The 24,186-nt window shown below is 39.2% G+C and overlaps 1 protein-coding gene across 2 annotated transcripts in view; it reads left to right on the forward strand.

Moving 5' to 3' along the window:
- Positions 1–21,696, forward strand: part of Slc26a4 (solute carrier family 26 (anion exchanger), member 4) — a 49,081-nt gene extending 27,385 nt beyond the window's left edge. For both annotated transcript variants that reach the window (XM_005377285.2, XM_005377286.2), the window contains exons 11-21: positions 2,261–2,338; positions 2,478–2,573; positions 3,476–3,582; positions 5,817–5,886; positions 7,253–7,345; positions 8,490–8,585; positions 9,499–9,729; positions 12,155–12,209; positions 13,562–13,707; positions 17,374–17,457; positions 19,274–21,696. In XM_005377285.2, coding sequence (XP_005377342.1) covers positions 2,261–2,338; positions 2,478–2,573; positions 3,476–3,582; positions 5,817–5,886; positions 7,253–7,345; positions 8,490–8,585; positions 9,499–9,729; positions 12,155–12,209; positions 13,562–13,707; positions 17,374–17,457; positions 19,274–19,297 — 1,080 coding nt within the window. In that variant the 3' untranslated portion in view covers positions 19,298–21,696. The remainder of the gene's footprint in view (positions 1–2,260; positions 2,339–2,477; positions 2,574–3,475; positions 3,583–5,816; positions 5,887–7,252; positions 7,346–8,489; positions 8,586–9,498; positions 9,730–12,154; positions 12,210–13,561; positions 13,708–17,373; positions 17,458–19,273) is intronic.
- Positions 21,697–24,186: the final 2,490 nt, after the last annotated feature.

A 24,186-nucleotide genomic window follows, 5' to 3' on the forward strand; every position in this document is an offset into this window, starting at 1 on the left:
AGTTGCTTAATTGTCCAGGCTGGGCTTGAACTTATGATCCTCCTGTCTCAGCCTCCCACAATGCTGGGATTATAAGCATGTGCCACCCAGCTTGTTGTATGGCTTCTTGTTTTTTTTTTTTTTTTTTTTCTTTTTTTGAGCCTCAGTTTCTGTATCTATGAATGGGGATCAAAACTGTATCCTTCTCTTAGGTATGCTACAGGAATTAAAATAAGAAGTTGTAAAGCCCTAGCACATGCTGGCCAATGCTGATTTTCCCACTCCTTCAGGTAGGAAGAGAACCCTAGTGCCAATGGTACATGTATTGTGCCTGATCCAGGAGAAGCACCCAGCATGTATTTACTGAAGGAATGAACAAAAATATGCATACTGGTGGACATTAACTGTGTCCAGCACATTGATGGAGTGTACTGTTCTTTCTTTTACCCTCATCTGATTCCTACTGACTCATAAAAAAGTAATTCTGATTACAAAGTACTCTCTAACTCTGATTGTCCTGTCACTTAACAGGATAATTAGTTTGCTAGTAATTGAATCTACTCATAAAGTCCATCAACTTTCCAACAAACCATTTTATATAGTAAGTACAAGTAACTGATCCTTCACAGATTTCAATATACTAACTAAAGTTAGCTGTGCCTGGGTAATGGGAGGCTCCTTGTTATATATACTTGTTAAATAGTAGCCACTTTTGCCTGAGTTGGGCCATCATTGTGGTCCTGGTACCCTAATCTCCATATCTCTTACCAATTCACAGAGCCCTTTCTTTACTCATGGTAAGGTGCAAGTACTCACTAAATATTGGCTGGATTACTGGAAGAAAGGAAGAAAGGGAAAGAAAGAATATTACCTTCTCTTCTTAGAAAGGGGAGGAGTAGGGGGCTGGGGATTTAGCTCAGCAGCAAAGCGCCTGCCTGGCAAGCGCAAGGTCGTGAGTTCAATTCCTGGTACCGGAAGAAAAAAAAAAGGGGGGAGGAGTAAACACACCAAGATGCTGGGAACCTGGAGGTGTGGTGCTAGGAAAAGCACAGAGGTGGAAACCAGGTACATAGTGTGAGCTTTTTAAAAGTACATCATATACATAATATTCCTCCAGGCTGGCTCAACCATATCCTGAACAGAAATGATCAATTTGCCAGATGGAGTGTTTTTTTGTCGTTGTTTGAGACAAGGTCTTGCTATGTAGTCCAGGCTCAGCCTAAACTTACTATGAAGACAAAGTGGCCTCAAATTTGCAGCGATCCTCCTGCCTTGGCTTCCCAGAGTGCTGGGGTTACAGGCATGAGCCATCGCACCTTGCTGAAGTGAATGTTTTCTAATTTTTTTTTTTACATTTGCTGTTCTTGCCTCCTGTAACTCACACCTGCTGTGCTAGGCAGTACTTATGCTCTCTCCTGTGGCTTCCTCTCTGACTGCTTTGCTTCTGGTTCCCTGTTTCCTCTTCTGTTCCAGAGCTTCTAGTCTTCCTTGGCCGTGCCACCACTGTCTCCACAGAGAATTCACTGGTCATCTGCTCAAGCCAGAGAATAGTTCCCACCCCCAGCCTCTCTTCTAACTATTTATGGATCTTGGCAGAGCTTTCTATGCCAATGAAGGTAACATTTCTGAGCTTCCTTTACTCTGTCATTGCTCCATCACTGCTAGGAGCAAACTCTGAAGCCAGCATCTATGCAACAGGAGACAGAGCCTTGTCTCTCAGTGCCCATATGGCACCACGAATCTGCAGAAGGGCTAAATTAACATTCTGAGACTTTGCTGAAAACCATGTGCTACAAGTGCAACAAGTTATCATGGTTGCTATTATGGCTGCTGCTTCAATAATGCAGAAGAGTTGGATATGTGCCATGAAACTTTATTTCCCAAGAACATGACCATAATCTCTGTTGTTAGAGAAGGAGATGGTCTGTGTTTTATGGAATGGCAAATAACTAAAAGGTCAGGCTCCTCAATAGACACCAGAACTACAATTGCAAGATATCCAAAGGAAATCCATGTCAAACTGGCTTTACTTTAGCAGGCTCAGTCTCCCTGTTCTCTTTCTTTGCAATATGCATATATATATATATATTTCTCTGTGAATGTATATTTTCTGTTTTTGTTGTTTTGTGTAGTCTTACCAAATAATGCTCATCTCTCTGAATGATGCACAGAGGGGGAGTCAGGGAAGGACCAAGTGTGCCTGTGATATGTGCATATACAGCAAGTTGGTAGACACAGGGAGAAGGATGAACGCTCTTCATGTAAGGTGTGTGTTTTTCAGATTGCTGGCATCATTTCGGCTGGGATTGTACTGATTGCCATTGTTGCCCTGGGGAAGCTTCTGGAACCTTTGCAGAAGGTATAAATCTGCTTTCTCTGTAAAACTGAATAATTTCATTTCACCACTCTGCTACCAGAGAAATAACAGGAGATTTAAAAATCTTCATGTAGAAAACCATTCTCCTGAATAACCCAGCCTTCCTGGTGTCTCTTGGCAGTCCGTTTTGGCAGCAGTTGTAATTGCCAACTTGAAAGGGATGTTCATGCAGGTGTGCGATGTTCCTCGTCTGTGGCGGCAGAACAAGATGGATGCTGTAAGTCCCTCACCACCCATTTTTCTCTGAACTAAGCTTTGGCTCCTCTATGCTCCCTGTCATGTCACGATGGTCCCCTTTTTCCTACATTTTCCCTGCACTTTGGAAATCCCAGAGCAGAAATTAGAATTGTGTGAATAAACCAAATTCTTGATGTGAAGACCCTGCATGTTGTGAAGACCCTGTTTCTCTGGGAAGATTCATTTCCAGAAGAATCCCATATGAGGCTTATATACCCTTGGCTTTCTGCAGCCGAAAAACAAACACATTTTATTTAAAGCCTGGTTTAAAAGCACCAACAAAACACAAAACAAACAAAAATAAAACATAAAACCCATTCCTTTGTGACTAAAGTGGTCTTTACAACTCTTCTGAGGAATTGTAAAAACCAGAAGCCAAGTCTTTTAGACTCCTGCACTAATTGAGCCCAGGACACATAAAAAGACTAAGCAAACTTCTTATCTATTGATTGGAAAATATTTCTAAGACGAATTAAGTGAAAAAGAGACCAGAATAGAAATACTGGGGGAAAGTCTGCATGCTTTCACACATGCACGTGTACGCTCACACAGAGAGATATAAGTGGATACAAATGGGAAAGGATTTGGGGAATGGGTAGAGGTGGGAGAGGATTGTCGGCAAGATTTGTTCACTGTACATCTTGAAAATGTTAATTCCCTTTTGAATCATGTGAATACATTGCCTGTTCAAAACCTTAAAAATAAATACAATGGAGTAGTTGGTATTAATTGGGAAGGTTAACTTCCAGCTTCACTTCAATATAAAATGAATGAAACCAGAATATTTTTTAAAAGTTGTAATTTGTGGATAATTGATCTTATTTTTATATTATTTGCTGGTACCAGGGAATATAATTCTTTTCACTTCTATTCCCCTCCTAGGTTACCTGGGTGTTTACATGCATAATGTCTATCATTTTGGGGCTGGACCTGGGTCTGCTGGCTGGCCTTTTATTTGGACTATTGACGGTGGTCCTGAGAGTTCAGTTGTGAGTACAGTAAAACCCAGATTTCCTATCAACAGGACAATACACCCTAAACTTTCCTATACTGTTTTGATAAATGTGATGAAACCACTTCCTTTCCTAACAGTTATTACATATTGAGTGATTCTATAAAAAAAACACACAGTGCTTTGTAAATGTTATATTTAATCTTCAAAAATATACTATGAATACATTGATTATTCTCGTTGTGCAGGAGGAAGTTTAAGCTCAGAAAGGCTAAGGATTGCCCCTCAGATCACACATTACTAATTGGCAGAACTAAGATTTGAACTTGGATTTTCTCACTCCAAATTTCTAGATTTCATCACATGCTCCATGGTTGTGCTCTTCCTTAGGCCTCATTAGACTAACAGACACATAGCTCAGCCAGACTGAGGTAGCCCTGTAGTTTCTCCTTTAGATGAGATGAAGGATGCTAGACATTGGATCCAAGGCTTGGGATAAGAACACTGCTACATCTATTACAACTCATTTTCCTCTTTTGAAGCTTATAACCCAAGATTGTGCAACCTACAACAGGAGAACTTCAGAACAGTTGATTATAATGAGAATCCATCCAAATCTCTCAAGCAGGGAATATATCCAATAGGTCACACAATTATGTGAAGCAGACATAAGTAGTTCACACGCAAAGTGAAAGCAGCAAAGGCATGAGTTAAATAATGGAAAACCATCTGCGAGGACCTGTGAGGGAGACTGAAGGTGGATTTTGTTGCTGGCTTTGTTTGGACTCCCAGGAGACTTTGGTTTCATGCCCTCCTGAGTCTAGAGGGGAAAAGGGCCCTGGAGGGGAACGGAGTCGCTCTCCCTCCCTAATTCATCTATTGTCTTTCCGGACTTTGGCCACTTCTCTGCCTGTGCTTGGGCCACCAGGGAAGAAGAGACCTGGGAAAGCGTCAGTATCCATGTCTCCAGCGTAGCATACGCTCACCTCTACACGCCTGCATCTAGCTCTCCTTTACCCTTCTTTCCTCCCTATGCTTGCATGTTGATTCTGCCCAACAGGCAGTGGCTTTCTGCCTCAGCACACCTTGGTGCCCAGAGTCCTGAAAGTTCATGCAGTCCCAATGGGCCCAGTTTGCTGCTAGGAAATAACTCTGTGTCTGTTTTTCCTTCTGTGTGTGCGGTTGAGAGAGAAGGGTTTTGGAAAGAAAGACTAACTTAGGAGCTTCAAGTTAAAAGTCAGCACACTACAGCAAGCCAAGGAAAAACTGGTGGCGCATGTGTTGCTGCTGGTTTGGTAACCAGACCTTTAGCCAACAAAAAGTGGTATTCTCTACAGTGTTTAATTTCCGGTCATTATAGTGCGGCTCCCGAGAGCACAATGCTGAAAGGACCCCAAACAGATAGTCTTTCTTCAGGAGCTGCACTTAGCATATGTCCCTCGTCACACTTGAAGAAACATGGAATTTATCTGATTGCATCAGGAACAGGAAATCAACAGTCTGGTTGACAGGACAGACTTATTTCTGGTCCTCCCAGGCTGCTAGTTCTATAAAAAGAGACTAATTTGATCATCCGCAGACTCTCCATACTGCATCAGGAAGTTGCCATAAGTTACAAATAAGTGCCAGTCACCCAAGACCCACGACAGAGGCTGTACTATCCCTTACCTCAGGGCCTTTTCTAGCTTCTCAGAACCGCAGTGTACTTACTGTTGAAGGTAAGGATAATAAACTGCCTCTTTCGGGTTATGGTGAGACCTTGATTAAAGTTAATGTACCAAAATCTCTTCACTTATCCTATAATTTGTTTTCCACATGAAAGAATGGTGCTCATTATTTCTCTCAGCGATCAGAAGACAGTCGGAGTCACTTCCTCCTCTAGTTCCATGCAAACACCAGCTGTTCACTTCAGAGTTAGTTGCAGGAAAATGTCATCTGCTATACTGATTTCCAATCAGCAGAATGATGGCTGTTTAGCAGCTGCTTCTTTTTATTCCTCTCTCCCACTCCTGTGCTGGGCCTCAAACCCAGGGCCCCCACACATGTTAGGCGTATATCATACCACTGACTACACCCTCAGCATCCCCTACCCTTTATGGTGACAGCTAAATTGCTCAGGCTGATTTGGAATTTGTGATCTTCCTGCCTCAGCCTCCCAAGTGGCTGTGATTATAGGCATGTGCCACTGTACTTGACTATTTTTAACTTTTTAGGCCAAAATATGGCTGTTTCAAAAAAAAAAAATTCTGATGTTAATTTTTCTTTTTTTAGTCCTGCATGGAATGACCTCGGAAACATCCCTAGCACGGACATCTATAAAAGTATCAAGAATTACAAAAATGTAAGTGCCTTAGTGAGATATTTGCAGAAAGGTTTGTTCACCTATAATTTTAGGAGCCACATATTTATTCTAGCATGGTAAGCAAAAGGTAGCCCATGATAGAGGAAGTCCTAATGACAGTCCGCTGCTGACAGTGTCTTAAGAACTTTTGACTCAGTGTATCTTCTGTCAGACTTGGATTTTACGAATTTTGTCCATTCTAGTTCGATGTCATGTCAATGTAAAAATCATTGTAAGAAGTATTTAAAAATAATAGACAATTATTTCCAGGTGTTCAATCAATATTTTCTCTGCTATAATCCTTCAACTCTATGAAGTTGCCTGAAATCCTCATAAGATATTATTTATTCAATTCTAATAAGAAATTTTCAAGTTCTTTTTCACCAAGTTATTTAATATTTTGCTTTATCTTTGGAATTTGAAGAACTAATACACAATACAAGAAATAAAAAACAAAGAAGTTAAACATCCCACCGACGGGCTTGTGTTGCCTGCACATAAAATTGTGCAGGCAAAATTTAGTGATCACTAGGGAAACAAAGATGAAGAGGCAAAGAAAGTAAATTTGGAAAACATAAACATAGGAACATTATGTTAAAAAAATATATATATACATATATATAGTGTGTGTGTGTGTGTGTGTGTGTGTGTCCTAGGAAGTTATAGTCTAATTCTGCCTTAATATTAAAATATTGGACACCAAACCTGGATTTCCAGCTGTTAATTTATTTCCACAATCTTTTTGTTCTGTTGAGCCACATGCTAAAAAGAGCTAAAAGGATTGCAGAAAAACTTTTGGCACTGAGACAGGAAACTCTGGGCTGAGTTTGGGAGTTCTGAATTCTCCGCTCCCTCTTGGGGAGACTTTGCTTGAGACACTGAGCCTCCCGGGGCCTCACTTCTCTCACCTGAAGGGCTGAGACTAACACGGCTATGATCCCTAAAGACCCGACAAGTCTGTGATTCTATGGGCTCCACTTACGACACGGCCACTGCCTCTGGGTATAAACAAGCAGATGACAGTTCCTGCAGACCTCCTGGAATTTGCTTGTTTTATTTTTGCTACTCAAAAAAATTTTAGCAAAATCAGGAGGATCAGTGGTATGAACTGGAGACAAACCGTGTCACTGTTTTGAACCTCAGCTTCTTTACCAGGAAATCAAAGGGCTGAAAATGTCTAAGGCCCTAATTTAATCTTCTGTGGAGTTTTGGAAATCCAAGAGTTTTGGCCCCTATTTAAGGAAAGTTGAGTGTTGCTGCCCACTTCTAAGTAGTTGTCACCGGGCTCCTTGTAAAACAACTATTTTGTTCAATACCTGAGGTCTAGAATTAACTTCTTTTTTTTTTTCTTCTTTTTAAATGCCAGATTGAAGAACTTCAAGGAGTGAAGATTGTTAGATTTTCTGGTCCTATTTTTTATGGCAATGTTGATGGTTTTAAAAAATGTATCAAGTCCACAGTAAGTATTTTATCCCTGAAAATTTGGTTTTTAACTTGAGATTTCACTCTCTTATTTATTGGGCTTCAGCGGGGAACGAGAGACTATGCTCTGAATTCCCCTTTGTGTGGAGCATGCAGAATTAAATTATAACATCCTTTTCCTTAAAAAATTTCCGAGGGGCTGGGGATTTAGCTCAGCGGCACAGCGCCTGCCTGGCAAGCGCAAGGTTGTGAGTTCGATTCCTGGTACAGGAAAAAAAAAAAAAAAGAACTTACAATGTGGGGATGGGCAAAAAAAAAATTCATAATCTATTACGGATTTTAACCAGCAGGTTAAAATCTAGGCAGTAATAACTGCCAGACTAAAACGCTATGCGTTCAGAGCAAGCCTGAGTGGAGCAGGGCGAAGTGCCAGGACGATAATCTGCAAAGCAGGAGAGAGCAGTAGCCCTTTGAGAAGCCCCGCGGGGCAAAAACAATGCCACTGTTCTAAGTATTTTCATTTGAAAAACAGTTGTGGTCACAAACAAACGAACAAGCAAACAACAAACCAAACAAACATATTTTTGCTAACATGTACGAGGTCTATTGTGGTTATTTTAAATTAACACTTTTAAATGCAGCGAGAGCGGTTCACTGAAAGGGGCGGTCCACCTTAGCCGGACACACCGGGTTCTGCCGGGATTTGGAGCCTGGGCGAGCCGGCGGGCGGTGGTGGTGAGGTGGGACAAGGTCTTGGAGGCGTGGTCCTTGCTTGGAGCAAGTAAACAGCACTGATGTAAGGAGGACACGCCCACCATGAATGTCACCGACCCTTTGAACTTGGGCCGGTGTTTTCTTAGGCGAGTTCCAGGGCAAACTGGTTCAGAGGAATGTTTATAGATTTTGCAACGACAGAAGGGCTCTGCGATGTCAAGGAAATCTGGAAAACAGACTTAAAGCTAGCGGTTGTTGTGGGCTGTTTTGTCTTGCACTACCTTGGAATTTTTAATATGCTATCGTCAGTACAGAGGGGTCTACACCATCGGATCAGACCTTACAATTGCTTTTCTGACAAGGTGTCTCAAGGAATATTATGTACTGAGAAATAAGCGTTCAGACAACAGTTGGCCCTGGTGAGCAGTCACAAGCAGACATTGAGTAACTGACATTTATTTCCAAAGGTTGGATTTGATGCCATTAGAGTATATAACAAGCGGCTGAAAGCACTGAGGAGAATACAGAAGCTCATCAAAAAAGGTCAATTAAAGGCAACAAAGGTGAGGTAACACTCTCCCCCCTCCTAATTCTTTCCTTTCTCTGATGAAAAACAGATGCGGTCTAAAATTAAATTTATCCCCTTTGGTATCCAGATGTGTACCAGCAGACGACATATGTATGTCAGAGAATGGCTGAGCTGTTTCTGATAAAATGAAATCAGCATCGCTCCCTGTAACCAGGGTATAAATTTCTCCCCATAAATAGCATCTGCATCATTTTTAAACCTTATTTTTGTTGGAAGAAACAAAGTAAGTACAAATTCAATACCAGAAATTACAATGGAAGGCAGTAAGTTCACTAACTCTTAGAGCTATTAACTTCTCTTCACATTGCCCTATCGCTAGTACAGCTGTTGGCAAATTTCCACAATCTTTCAGAAATCGAGTTCCTTGGCTCCCTGTTCTCCCATTTTTCTTTCTAGAGAACATCAAAGTTTGGGCTGAGGTAAAATGCGTTTATATGTGTATGTGCGTGTGTGTGTGGTAGTGGGGATCAAACCCAAGGCCTCACACATGCAAGCAAGCACTCTACCACTGAGTGACATCTCCAGCACTTCCTTTTATTTTGAGATAGTCTCATTAAGGCTGGCCTGGAAGTTGCAATCCTCTTGCCTTAGCCTCCTGAGTAGCTAGAATTACAGGTGTGTTCCACCAGGTTTGACTAAAACTCATTCCTTAAGTATTCATCCTGTTGGTACTTTTCCTTACCAAGGAACAGTAGGTAGGGACTGGGGATTTAGCTCAGCAGCACAGCGCCTGCCTGGAAAGTGCAAGGTTGTGAGTTCGATTCCCGGTACCAGGAAAAAAAAAAAAAAGGAACAGTAGGTGTAGGATTTTTAAGTAATTGGAGATGAACGACCAAAAGACATTTCAAGACACTGGCAATTAAGCCGGCCGTGTTTTCTTTCTTTAGAATGGGATCATAAGCGATGGTGGTTCATTGAATAATGCTTTTGAGGCTGATGAAGACATTGAAGATCCGAAAGACCTTGATATCCCCACCAAGGAAATTGAGTTTCAAGTGGACTGGAACTCTGAGCTTCCAGTCAAAGTGAATGTTCCCAAAGTGTCCATCCATAGCCTTGTGCTTGACTGTGGAGCTGTATCCTTCCTGGATGTTGTCGGAGTGAGGTCTTTGCGCATGGTAAGGTTCTGGCTTTCTCAGCTGCAGAGCTGTAGCTGTGTCAATAGTAAAATGATACAGGCTGCCCAGTTTGGCAAAAGGACGACGCATGGGCTGTGGAGACAGGCTAGCTGATGTGATTCCTGACTCCACCACTCGCTGTCTGACTGGGAACAAGTTGCTTAATCTGTCTGTGCCTCAATTTCATTTGTAACGGAGATAATGGTGGCATTTAGTTTGCAGAAATATCATGAAGATTAACTAAGCTTATAAATATAAGGAGTTTAGAAGAGTATCTGATACATAAACACTGTCAGTAAATATTAACATTATGTTTTATTTTTCTGAGAATGTAAATGGAATATGAAAAGGAAAAATGGCAAAATTGTATGTGACGTATTTTACTCAATTTGTTATGAGAACAGCAGCAAGATAAGGAACACCAAGAACGTGATAGGACCGGAAAAGTCAGAGATTACTAAGAGATGAGAGCAGGCCACAGGTTAGTCATCTAGGAAGTCAAAGCAAGAGTTGAGGAGCATGCACGGTGGAAAAACTAGTGATGTTAGAAAGCATTTACGCAAGCTCAATAACATTATTCCTTCAACAAATCAATGTTAAATGCCTAAAATGTGCTAAGTACTCCGCCAGGCATAGGAGACTAATGAGTAAGTAGCCATAGTTTCTATCCTCATGAGACCAAGCAGTCTATAGGGGAAGGCAAACATTAAGTAGTCTTACAAATAACAACTGTGCTAAGTGCTTCAAAGCAGATTTTAAGTAGGGTATCATCTCATGCATGACTTTTATGTGAAACTTCAGGTAGGTATCATGAGGGTTAGCAGAAAACTACACTAAGGTGCCAACAATCAGATGTAATAATATAGAAAAAGATTTCTGGGGCTGGGGATTTAGCTCAGCGGCAAAAGCGCTTGCCTGGCAAGCGCAAGGTCGTGAGTTCGGTTCCTGGTACCGGAGAAAAACCAAAACCCCCCCCCAAAAAAAAAGAAAGAAAAAGATTTCTTAGGTTTAGCCTTGTTGCGGGCTTTCTGGCCATCTCTGCAGGAGTAGGAAATAATGGCAGATGTGGTTACTTTCACCTTGGCAAGAAGGTGCAAATATGCAGACAGGGCTCTGTTCTCTTAGCAGATCTGGTTATTAACTCCTTTGAAAACACACTCTTGTCCTTTGTTGTTCATTTCACCCTTGAGATTGGCTCACATCCAGTGTAGACTGTATTGGCCAAAATGTTTCATGAATTACTTTTACAGAGAGTCTTCACATATTTAATGCCAGAACATTTTCCATACTTCCATAGTTACTTTCAAATACTATAATGACAATTATTTATGCTCCCTAGGTCTAGTGTTCTTTTTTAAAATTAAACTTTTAATGATCATTAAAATGAATTACATATAGTTGTAAGAAATATTAGAGAAAGGGAAAAGTAAAAGGAAAAATATATATATACATATACAAAAGATAGTTAAAATAATTATACTACTAATTTCTCTCAGTTCATTGAAAAGCTAGGTTTGTGCTAATATTGTTTGGACAATTAAATGCTGATATCTCATACTCTGAGTAACTAATTTAAAGATGACAGGGGGCTGGGGATTTAGCTCAGCGGCACAGCACCTGCCTGGCAAGCACAAAGTCGTGAGTTCGATTCCTGGTACCGGAGAAAAACCAAAAAAATAAATAAAGATGACAGTGTGCAATGTATTAACCATTGTTACCCTTCTATCATATTGTTTTGGAATTTTTTTGTTTTTCTTTAAAATAAAAATAAAAAGAAATATTAGAGAGATTCTGCGTACTCTGGCCCCAGTTTCTTCCATAGTCACATCTTACCAAAAACTACTGCACAGAATTGTAATCAGGAGGGGCTGGGGATTTAGCTCAGCGGCAAAAGCCCCTGCCTGGCAAGCGCAAGGTCGCGAGTTCGGTTCCTGGTACCGGAGAAAAACCAAAAAAACCAAAAAAAAAAAAAATTTAAAAAAAAAGAATTGTAATCAAGACACTGACATCGATACATTCAAAATGGAGACCTCAGCGTTTAGGTCAGGTTTTACATTCTGAATGTGGTGGTCATATCCACACCCATCTCTTTTCCACTCCAGTGTGAACTCATACTTTTTTGCTCTAATTGGCAGGGGCTATATCAGGAAGCTTCTGTACTTTTGTCCCTTCCACAAATAGTTAGCATCTCTGTTTTAGAGTGTTGTGCTACTGACCACTGGATATTGTCATCTCTTGATATGGTCTTTTCATCTTTAAACATATCACTATAAGTTGAAAACCTCTACGGCTTTTCCAACAGTGAACTTCCTCAGTCTTGATTAACCATGAAAATGTTGACATTTCTCCTGAGCAAGTAAGCGAATATGACTGACTGACGGGCACAAAAGGTAACTCATTTTACTGTCTCCTTTTTTATTCTTAGATTGTTAAAGAATTCCAAAGAATTGATGTGAATGTGTACTTTGCATCACTTCAAGGTAAATGTTATATATGCTTATCTATCTAAGACTTTCTCATAAGCCCTTTTGTTTTTGTATTGTGATAAAAATGTCTAAGAAAAATTTCCATTTTAGTCACTTTTAAGTGTATCATTAATTCAGTAGCATTAATTATGTTCATACTTATTATCTCTTTCCAAAACTTTTCATCATTACAAAGAGAAACTGTACCAAATAAAAATAACAAGGTACTTTTGAACCCAGAAAGATGTTACTTCCAATTTGTACCACCTAGTTGGTTCTGTGTGGAAATTTACAGTCTGATAGTGGTATAAGATCAGTGGGGGGGTTGTTATGGGGAGAGCAGAGCTGGAGAAGACTTAGATCCACTGAAGCAAGAGGACTGATGAGGGTGTGAGTCTTTGTGTCTGGCTGCACAGGTGAGTAGGAGAGTGCTAGTGCCTGTGCTGAGTTTTCTAGAAGCAAAGCCTGAGATGGGGATGCTTACACAAATGATTAAAGGACTGGGAAGCAGGATAGGGTGAGGAGAAGCTGAACAAAGACGTTGTTTCAGGAGTGTTGCCCTAGATTTCTGATTACACAAGGAGCCCCAAAGCAGGAAGAGCACAAGAGGGTTATGCTATCTTAAGCAAGGGGCTCTGCCTTTGTACCTGCAGTGTTGTCAGTCAGTGCATGCACGCTGCCCGAGTTTGGGTCTGCAGCCCCCCAGGCCTCTTTAGGTGAGACAATACCCGCTGCTCAGGAAAATTTGCCAGAGACATGCACAACTATGAACCAGGCTCACGGTAGCTAGGGGATGGTACACTGACTCAGCAAAATGCACATGGTTAGTCACCAAGGGCGTCCACAAGCAGTCATGAGATAACCATTCTGTGTGCTCCTGGACAGAAAGTCAGTGTAGGGCAGGATCACATTTTGGAAATGGGGAGCGGGTGTCTACAAAAACTTAGTGTTATGGTTTGTGTCTGTGTGTCCCCCCCAAAGCCTTATGCGGCCATGGGGCAGGCTTTTGGAGTTAGATTGATTATGGGTGTGAGAGCTACACCGCCCTGGGGTGGATGGTTTGCATATGTAAGGGAGAGGAAGAGGCTGCTTGCCTCCATTCCTCCCTTTTTAGTGCTTGTTGTTTTTGCTGTGTTCTGCCGCCATGAGCTGTAGCCCTCTGCCATGTGCCACTCTGCCTTGTAACCTGCCAAGTATGGACTAAAACCTCCACAAACTGTAAGCGAAATAAACCTTTCCTTCCTTCATTTTGGGCATCAGGTATTTTGTCCCAGCAATGAGAGAAAAGTAACCAAGACACTTAGTAATTGGTTTATGTTACAAAAATAATTTTTCCTAGCACTAAATATTATCTCTTTGTTTTGTAGACCATGTTATCAAGCAGATGGAGCAGTGTGGTTTCTTTGACGATAACAATAGAAAGGACACATTATTTTTGACTATTCACGATGTCATAGTGTATCTACAGAACCAAGTTAAAGCCCAAGAAGGTCAAGACTCCATTTTAGAAATGGTAAATATTTCACTTTGCTACACTTGTGTCTTTCTAGACTATCAGGATTTCTATAAATAGCAAAAGTTACATACATCTAGTTTGACTTTTAAGGCCATGTACATAACCTCTCAGAACCTCAGTTTTTCAGTGAAGGAATGGGAGTAAAAACATTTAGTTTGCCGGGGAAATGTGAGGATTCAACGACAGAGACTTTAGGAAAGTACCTGGTAGTGTCTAATACACAGTAGTTCTATAGTATGTGGGTTAACTAATAAATATGGGCATTAGCTATAATGCTATTTAGTTTTTCCCTATCTTTATTTTTTATTAGTCCATGTTTGCAGTATGGAATAACACTCCTTGTATGGATTTGGTATGTGTACATAATACATCTCAATTTTTTCATCATCTTTCCCTCCCTTCCATTTCCCTTTCCATCTTTTGGACCCCTTCCCATTGGCAAAAGGTTTATACCTTATTTCTGATTATCTTTTATAATTGGTTTATCCAATTATCTTTATTTATACTTTGAGTTTCTCACATAAGAGAACCAGGTTAAAGCCCACATAAGAGAATCAGGTTAAGTTTGTGTGTTTTATTTATTTCAGTTAACATTATGATCTCAAAGTGCATCTGTTTTCCTACACAAGACTCGTTTATTTGTTTACATGTACTGCATAGTACTCCACTGAGTGTAAATACCATTTTCTTTATCCATTCATCTGTTAATGCATTTATAGGGTGCCTCCAAGATTGAGCTATTATGACTTGTGCAGTTCTAAACATGAGTATGCAAGCATCACTGCAGTATTATGTCTTTAACTCTTTCAGGAAAATACCTAGAAGAGGAATAGGATTCAAATAGAATTTCTAGTTTTATTTCTTTTTTGGGGAATGTCCATACTGATTTCCATAGTGGTTGTGCTAGTTTACATTCCACCAACTGTGTAAAAGGGTTCCTTTTCCACCACAGGCTCATCAACGTTTGTTATTATTAGATTTCTTGATGATAGCCATTCTTTCTGGAGTGAGATGGAATCTCAGTGTTGCTTTAATTCACATGATGGCCAGAGGTGTTAAATACTTTTCCATGTACTTACTGACCATTTGTACCTCTTCTATAAGTTGTCTCTTCAATCTGTTGGTTGTTTTCTTTGCTGTGCAGAAGCTTTTTAATTTGATATGATTCTATTTGTTGATTCTCAGTGTTATTTCTTGTAGAACTGGGGTTCTGTTCAGAAAGTCCTTGCCTATGCCTAGGCTTCAAGTGTTTCACCTATTTTATCTTCTAGCAAATTGTTTCTGTTTTAACATTTAGCTCTTTGATCCGTTTTGATGTTAAATTAGTACATGGTGAGATATATGGGTCTAGATTTAATCTTCTGCATAGTGATAGACAGTTTTCCCAGCAGCATTTATGAAAGAAGGCATCTTTACTCCAGTGTATGTCCTTGGTCCTTTTGTCAATGATCAGGTAGCTGAATGTCCTTGAGGTTATTTCTGCATCCTCTGTTCTATTCCCTTGATCCATGTGTCTGTTTTTGGGCCAGTCCTATGCTGTTTCTATCACTGTAGCCTTGGTATAATGCCACTTTAGAATATAGCATCTTCTGTGATTTGTGTATATAGGTGCAACAGAAATTTCAGCCATCTGGAAACCTGTGAATTATATATAAATGTCTTTAAATAGGATACATCAGGCCATAAGTGGTCTTGGAAAAAATAATTAAAACCATAAATAAAGCCAGGCTTAACTTTCCCTCTCAAAGTATAATAGACCCTAAGTTCCTCTAGGTTTGTCAATTTTGTGAAATCTTTTAGATAGATAAACATTCTGAATGGGCTTATTGCCCAGGTCTGGCAGACATGGAACAATAGCCCTATTTCTCATGCAGCTGTCACAGTAAATTGGGGGGACAAAAACAAATGCATACAAAAAATAAGTCTAGTGACATACATACATTAAATTGCTTCTCGTTTTTCTAAATTTAGGATACACATCTTTATTGTAGGAAGTCAATATCTAAAGTAAAACTAATTTAGAAAATAATATTACATTATATTTTTTTTCAGCTTCTGTTAGTGGAGAGGCAGCTCTACTTAATGCTCCTGGGGAAAAGAGTAGTAAAACCACAAACATAAAACCAGCTACATGTAAACTGCTCATCTTTGAAAACTTATAAACCTTCTATATAACATGAAATTCCTTAGCCCATAGGTAAAAACAAAGCAAAATAAAGAAATAAAATTAATTTCTATCCAGTTCAAGATCACATATCTAAAAAAAGACCCCACATTAAACATAATAGAAACCAACGTACTAAGTTCCTTCTCAACATGAAAATAATTATTTTGTTTTTTACCAACCATTCTGAACTAAAATCTTAGCCCAGGTATATGACAAAACTCACTGGCCAAAAGTCCACTCACCATGTTAGACTCCACCTTGTAGTTGGGGAGGTGTTGTGCATGGCTGGGGTGGAGCGTCTGTTTGCTTGATTTGTTTCCATTCCTCAATATGTTACCCTGAACATAACTGGATTTTTGCATTATCTACTTTCTGGCTCACTGAAGAGTGGGCTGTTCATTACTGATGGCCTGTGAGCTGAGGAACCTTACACCTCCGTGTCTCCTCGGGGTCTAGCACAAAGCCCTCTACGTGGTTGAGTTATAGTAGATGACAGCCCCTTCTATGGTACCTTCCTTTTCTTTAGGAAGAGTCACTTGTATATTAAGAATACTGGCAATGGGGCTGGGGATTTAGCTCAGCGGCAAAGTGCCTGCTTGGCAAGTGCAAGGTAGTGAGTTCGGTTCCCGGTACCAGAGAAAAACCAAAAAAAAAAAAAGAATACTGGCAATGCAGTGATATGACTGATCCTTTCCCTATCCTTTATTCTCGCATCATAAGGACCATCCCAACTTCCGGTTACCCTTAACTCTACATTTCCCATCATGTCATGATCATTTTCACGGGACTTAATCTTATATTAATTTCCCACTAACCAAGAGAATTGGGTTATTTGTGACATGAAAAAACAGCAAAATACCACTTCAAATCATTTCCTACTATACATTTGTATACTAATGTATACTTGGTATATATTTGGAGTTGCTTTGGAAATGTCCTTTTTCATGCATGAGACAAAGGCCTGATTGTTGGTCTCCTTGGTGCAGAAGATTAAATCGCATAGTACTCCTAAAAAGCTAAACTTCCCTGAACCAGCTTGGTCTACAGACATTATTTTCTATCTCCAGTAAAGCTAATCTCCATCTAATTCAAGTTGAGACTGTTTACTGTCCTCAGTCACAAATCTTTGCTGTGCATTCACTGCATGCTCAATGCTATACGAGGTGTTCTTAATCCAGCCACTGAAACAGAAGTGCTATTGACTGCCCTGCCATTTAGGCAGAGGGGGTCGCTTGAAAGGCACACTTCAGAGGTCTGGAAGACAGTGGACTGGGAGTTTAGACAATGGAGAATTGTAGTGGTTCACACTTGTATGTGAAAATTGATATACAGAAAATTCTAAGTTGGAAAATATAAAAGAATAAGAAAGCCGAAGAAGATTCTGAAGTCTGCAGATTACAAAAGCACCAGCAAAGCTTCAAATCATATTTAGTGAAGTACCAGGTGGACCGATGCTGTTATATTTCTAATAAATATCATGTGCTCTCTTTCTCAAGATCACCCTCATTCAAGAATGCAAAGATCCACTTGAATTAATGGAAGAAAAGATGCCTCAGGAAGAACTCGATGTCCAGGAAGAGGTATAATCATTCCTTTCTCCTCAAGAAAATAACATAGACGGAATCTTGAGTGAACTGAGTAATACAGGTAGAGAATATGTATCATTAAGAACAGTTCAGAGAGGCTGGGGATTTAGCTCAGCGGCAAAGCGCCTGCCTGGCAAGCGCAAGGTCGTGAGTTCGGTTCCTGGTACCGGAGAAAAACCAAAAAAAAAAGAACAGTTCAGAGAAAATAATTCCAAAAACTACAGAAAGGATGGCTTCATAGGAGGGGAAAATGGAAAATAAGATTTCTCCCTTGAAGATATTAAGTTTTGGGGGACCTCTGACTCAGGTGTATGGAGATGACCCATGACCAGCAACAGCCAGTACACTGGTCCTGATTACACCTAACCCAATGCAGATTTCTCTTCTAGAAATTTAAGGCCAGGGGAAAGTGAAAACCTAAAGAGAAGGTATTTCTAACCCACAAACTTCATAAGCTTCATGAATAGTATATTACACAAGGAATAGCCACCTTATAATTTTTTTTCATTGGACTGATAATGGCCTCAAAGAAATATCCTTTCACCTGAGGTTGATTTCTATGTATTTTTTGTTTGTTTGTTTGTTTTGTTTTTTGTGCTTTTTCTTCTGGTACTAGGAATCGAACTGATGACCTTGCACTTGCCAGGCAGGTGCTGTGCCGCTGAGCTAAATCCCCAGCCCCAAGATTCCTATGTATTTTAGATGCTCTTCTTTCAGCACATTCTTCCTAGGAAACTTGCAGTATCTGGATTTATAGTATCTGAGTAAATTTTGTGACTTCATCCCTGAGTAAAATGGGAACAGGTGAAGGTCACAGAATTTTGAAGTCGAGCCACGCCTAGTGGCACACACCTGTAATCCCAGCCCTTAGGAGGATCACCAGGAGTTCCAGGCCAGTCTGGGCTACATAGTAAGTCCACGGCCAGCCTAAACTACAGAATGAGACCTTCTCTCAAAAAATCAAATGAGGAAAAATAGTTGAACAATTTCTTAGAAATTAAGTAATGCAGCATCCTAGCCCATGCACAAATCCCTCCTACACCATGATGGATCTTCACTTAACTTTTGGATGAAGATTCATAAACACTGGCAACTAATGACTTCTCATATAAATTCTGTAATTAGTCTTTGACCCAAATGAAATAGTATGTGCATTTATGATGCATCTTGCTGGCTTCAGCTTATTGACATATTTTGTATTCTGAAACTATCATCTAACATATTTACTCCCCAACCCAACCTGTGTCGTAGGCAAATCTGAAAAGCATCACTACTGTGCCTTTTTCCAGTTCCTGATAAAAATGTTAAGAGAATAACATTCCATCTTCTTCATTAGAATGAGGCAGTGGGGGCAACATGCAGAGAATCCTGTAGGGCTTCTAGAGGCAGTGAAGCGGTGCAGCACAGTGGGTTCATGGACTTTGGAACGAAACAGACCTGGGGACCAGTCCTGATTCTGCTACTTACTGGCTGTAAACACAGAGCAAATTACTTACCCTTTCTTCATTTTAGTATCTGGATTTAAAATGGAAATAGTACCACCGAGTTGTGAAAATGAAAGAATGCACGTAAGCTAACAAGAACAGTGTCTTTTACATAGTAAGGGCTCGATGAATAGTGATTATCGCTTTTGTGTAAATCCAATGAAAGTATGGTGATGTTCAAAATGAAGTTGTTAAGCCCAGTTTTTATTATGATAATTATACCTAAGATGAATGACAACAAGAAATCGGTATCATAGAACCCTGAAAAAAGGTAGAGCCAAGGAGACAGGAGTTCACTGCCACTTGTTTTCCCTTTGTTTCCACAGGCTATGCGGAGTCTGGCTTCCTAGATGTGGACTCAGGTCACTGCAAGCAAGGACTGCAAGACAAAATTCACCCACTGATGACACCCTGTGCAAACACTTTCTGCACTGACTATTTCTTTGGACTTGAAATGCTCATGCTCTTCCTATTAGATTTTAAAATCTTTGAGCTTTTACATGTCTTAGCCATTGAACAAAAAAGCGTTAAGATTATTTTCATACTTTATTTATAAAATCAATAGCTTACCTCTAAAGTATGCAAAATAGTGAAGAGAATTACCCAGGCAAATTAGCAATGTGCGGGATCTTATAAGGATGTTATAATATGTGGCTGGCCCCCCAAAGGCAGATTTGCTGTGTTCATGAGGATACTGGGGTGTCTCTGTTCAATTGCAAGAAGTGGTGCCTGAGAGCCTCCATGGACAGGTGAGCCAGGAAGGATTTATGACAGAAAAAATCAGTTTCTGACTGACCTTGATATCCATGAGCCACTGTCACAGTGTAAGACCACACTTAGTGAATGCTGAAATAGTTATTAATGCACTTACCAATAAAAACCTTTAGTCACTTTTGGTAAAAAAGGCAGTTTTAAGAATATAAGTTCAGGGGCTGGGGATTTAGCTCAGCGGCACAGCGCCCTGCCTGGCAAGCGCAAGGTCGTGAGTTCAGTTCCCGGTACTGGAAAAAAACAAAACAACAACAACAACAAAAAGAATGTAAGTTTAATTAATGTTTAATAATGAGGTGTTGATTAGCCTCATTGATGATAGCACAAGCTTACAATCTCAACAAGGGGGGCTGACGCAGGAGGACCTCAAGTTCAAGGCCAGCCTGGGCAAATTAGCAACTTAGTGAGATCCTGTTTCAAAATACTGAAGTGTTGTTATATGTAACCAGATGTATAACCAGAATTCAGGGTCTCTGATGTTGGAAATGGTTAAATTAAAAGCTATATAGAACTGGACTGATACATAGTTTTAAAAACATTGATGCAGACAAGTGAGGCAGATAAAGAGATTCTCATGGTTTATAGAAATAAATTTTCAATGTGATAATCATGGATTACAATGAAAAGAAAATATGATGGACTAGCTTGAAAATGCAGCTTAAATTTATCTTAGTCTACAGAAATGATCATTGTGTGAAGGTATATATCGTATGGTCTATTTAACATCTAACATGAAAACTGCTGTGTTGAGCAAAAATAATTTCAATATAGGACCATGGGTAATGAAAATGAGCTGACATTTTTCCTAAATATTTAGCAGTAAGATAAATAATTCTTAACTGAATTCTGACTTTCAAAAAAATCTAAAACATAAATTGTGTATAGTAGTCTGTATTTAAAATAAGCTTTGAAAGACAAAACTTTCTAAATGAACTTAGTATCAAGAGAAAAATTTGGTTTGGAATATACACATTGCAAATATATACTTACAGAAATCATATTTTAAGCAAAAAATTAATTTTATACCTTATCTTTACTTCTTTCAGAGTGCCAACAATTTTTACGTATTTTGTAATATATATGTTTATTCCCATATAGTTAATGTGAAATTGTATTTCATTTCTACAGAAAAATAAGTACCCAGGTCCTTAGGTGAGACGGTGTCTGCTTTATTGTGACTCATATGTCCCTTTGGCACAGGTGTGCGAAATCCTGAAATGTATTTGGCTACCTGAGGTTATAATGTCTTATTTTGGGTTTCTTCTTAAATATAATCAGAAACTATGCATCCACTTCTGAAGGAAGACAATTAGTGATTATATCAAGTTAATTGATCCTGAATTCTGATTATATCTGTTCATGGCCCAACCAGGATTAAAATGCCATTTTATTTTCATAGTGATATCTGCTTATAATAGCAACAGATCATATCTTCAAAGAGTGAATATAATAATAGTCTTATAGAAAAAAAAAGAAAGTAGATGAATACCTCTGTTCAGAAGAGGAAATATGCAGTGTTTATTTTTTTTAAAATTGAATTATCGAAGTTCCCTTTTTCAATAAGATGGAGCTTTATAGACTCTTGTGTCCATTGTGACTACAGAAGACCATAGTTTGACTTGTTTCACATGTACACTAGGAATACTCTTTCTCTGATATGTTCTGTGAATAGTAAGTATACTTTTAATTCTGTATTATCTGTGAAGCTTTACTTGAAATTAAAGCTGCTTTTGTTATTTTTTTTAACCTATAGGATAAGATTGTGGTATATGAATTTCAATAGCAAGTAAAAAAATAAAATCACGTACATGTGGGAATATTTACACATACTTTTAAACAAATGTAAAGTTGCCTTTTAAGCTATGCTTAGGTGTGCCCTCCCTGAGAAAGGTAGCAAATGTATGGAAAATCCTACATTCTAAATTTGCCATTACTTTTGTTAGTCACCATTTTTTTTTTTTTTTTTTTTTTTTTTTTTTTTTTTTTGGTCTTTTTGAGACAGGATCTCACTATGCAGTTCAGATTGGCCTTGAGCTCACTTTGTAGCCCAGGCAGGTCTCGAACTCGCAACAATCCTCTTGCCTCAGCCTCCCAAGTGCTGGGATTACAGGTGTGTGCCACCACACCCCGCTAAGTGACCATTTTGATGTACTCTTTATAGGCCCACTTCCATTTGTCGGTACGTCATTTCTTTTTTGTAGATTTACTAGTGCAATAAACAATGTTACTCCCAAGTCTCTTAGGCAAATCTTGTAATTTTTACCCAGGTATTTCCAGCTTATTTTATTTTATAAGTGGTTTTCATTTTAAGCAAATTTTTCATGGCAGTACAACATACATGTAAAAGGATACAAATCATGATGTACTGCTTGAGGAACTTTCACAAAACAAGCATACCAGTTAGCCCATACCCAGGTCAACAAGCAGAACATAACCAGTGCCCCAGCAGCCCTCCTACCCCTCTCCACGCACTGCCCCAATGGTAATCACTTCTTGACTTCTACAACCTGTATTTTTAGAACTGCGAAAGATGACATTATTTTTCTTTCCTTTTTTGTGTCTTATCTTCTTGCAAGATTACAATGATTTCATCCTAGTTATTGCATAGAACATTCATTAATTCTCCGTACTGTACAGTATTCCACCAAATATTTATTTAACCAATTTGTGGTTATTTGTTTTGTTTATAGTTTTAGGCTTTCATGAATAATGCTGCTATGAATACTTTCTTGTGAGGGCCCTCCCATGTTTCAGAAATATTGGGTGTTACTCTATCTGGGGCTTAGAGTTATAACATGGGAGTCAGTGAAATTAGGGTTATTCTCCATCTGCATCAGGTTAGTTAAGTGAAGAAAGTTTGATTTCAGTTTAGGATAGAAAGGATTTATCGGGCTGGGGATTTAGCCTGCCTGGCAAGCTCAAGATCGTGAGTTCGATTCCGGTTCTGGAGGGGGGGGGGAGGATTTATCATGCAAATAATGAGCAATGTAATATAAGGCACATCAACTCTAATCATGAACTTCACTTCCACAAGAAAGCCACATAACAAATAGCTGGAAAGAATGGGGGAAAAAGAAAAATAGAAATAACAAGGGGAAACAAAAAAGGACAGAGGAGCGAAAGAGTTAAAAAGGTAACAAAGACACAAATGAAAAATAACATTGAGGAAGGAGAAACATAAAGGGAGAACTAATGGAAGAAAAAGTCAAAGACTAATAAGAAATGGAGATAAATATCCAGCATGGACAATGTATCTAAGAGTATACTTAGATTTAGTATAATTTCCTTATGTGTTTCATTGAATTCTGGCCTATTAGCATGGTTGTTAATCTGTACAGATGATAATTAACTTTATAGTGACTTATAAAATAAATGAATGAATCTCTGTTTGAAAAATAAAAGGGGGTAGAAGGGAAGGGGAGAAAGAATTGAGATGTGTTATGTACATGCATCAGGTCCCTACCATGAATGTAATCATTATGAATTGTAAAACTCTAATAATTTATTTTAATTTAAAACTGGAGATAAAGCCAGGCATGGTGGCACCTGCCTGTAACCTCAGCACTCTAGGAATGGAGGCAAGAGGACTGCAAGTGAGAGCCCAGCCTAGGCAACTTAGCGCCTTAGTGAGAACCTGTCTCAAAAATTTGTTTTATTAATACATGTTTGCAGTACATCATGATTACATTTTCCATGGAAATTTGTACACGTACACAACACAGCTTAATTCATTTTCATCTGCTCCCATCCCTCCCTGCTCACTCCAATTCTTGTTCCCCTTCCCATTTGTAAAAGCTCTACTGAGCTCCATTTTTTTCAGTACTCATTTTGTATCCATTTTCCCTTTCCTCCATCTCTTGTTCTCCTTCCCATTTGAAAAAGATACCCCTACTTCTTATTATCTATCTTTTATTTTTCTCTTTGTTTATATTTGGGGCTTCTTATATAAGAGAAACCATGGAATACTTAAACCTGTGTGTCTGATTTGTTTCACTTAACATCATGATCTCAAGACACATCCATTTGCCTATGAAATCCTCAAGTTTATCCTTCTTTATGGCAGTGTAGTACTCCATTGTGTATAATCACCCCATTTTCTTTAGCCATTCATCCTTTGATGGGCGTACAAGATGTTTCCAAGGTTTAGCTTTTATAAATTGTGCTGCTATAAAGAAGGGTATATGTTTATCACTGTAAAATGATGACTTTAACTCTGTGTCAAAATTTGAAAATAAAATAAAGGGCTGGGGATGTAGCACAGTGTGAAGGCTGAGTTCAAGTCCCAGGCATGGGGATAAAGAGTGGTGATAAGAAATGAGGTATCAGGAAGAACTAGAAAGGAACAGTAGAGCAGAGAATTTAGTAGCAAAAAAGAAAATTCACATAGAAAGTTGATTTCAATACAAATATATTGTTAAGGTTTGTGACTGGATGTCCCCCCAAAGCCTCATGTGGTCCTGGGGGGTGG

The sequence above is a fragment of the Chinchilla lanigera genome, unplaced genomic scaffold (genome assembly GCF_000276665.1).
Source record: "Chinchilla lanigera isolate Chin_1 unplaced genomic scaffold, ChiLan1.0 scaffold00009, whole genome shotgun sequence".
NCBI classification, from domain to species: domain Eukaryota; kingdom Metazoa; phylum Chordata; class Mammalia; order Rodentia; family Chinchillidae; genus Chinchilla; species Chinchilla lanigera.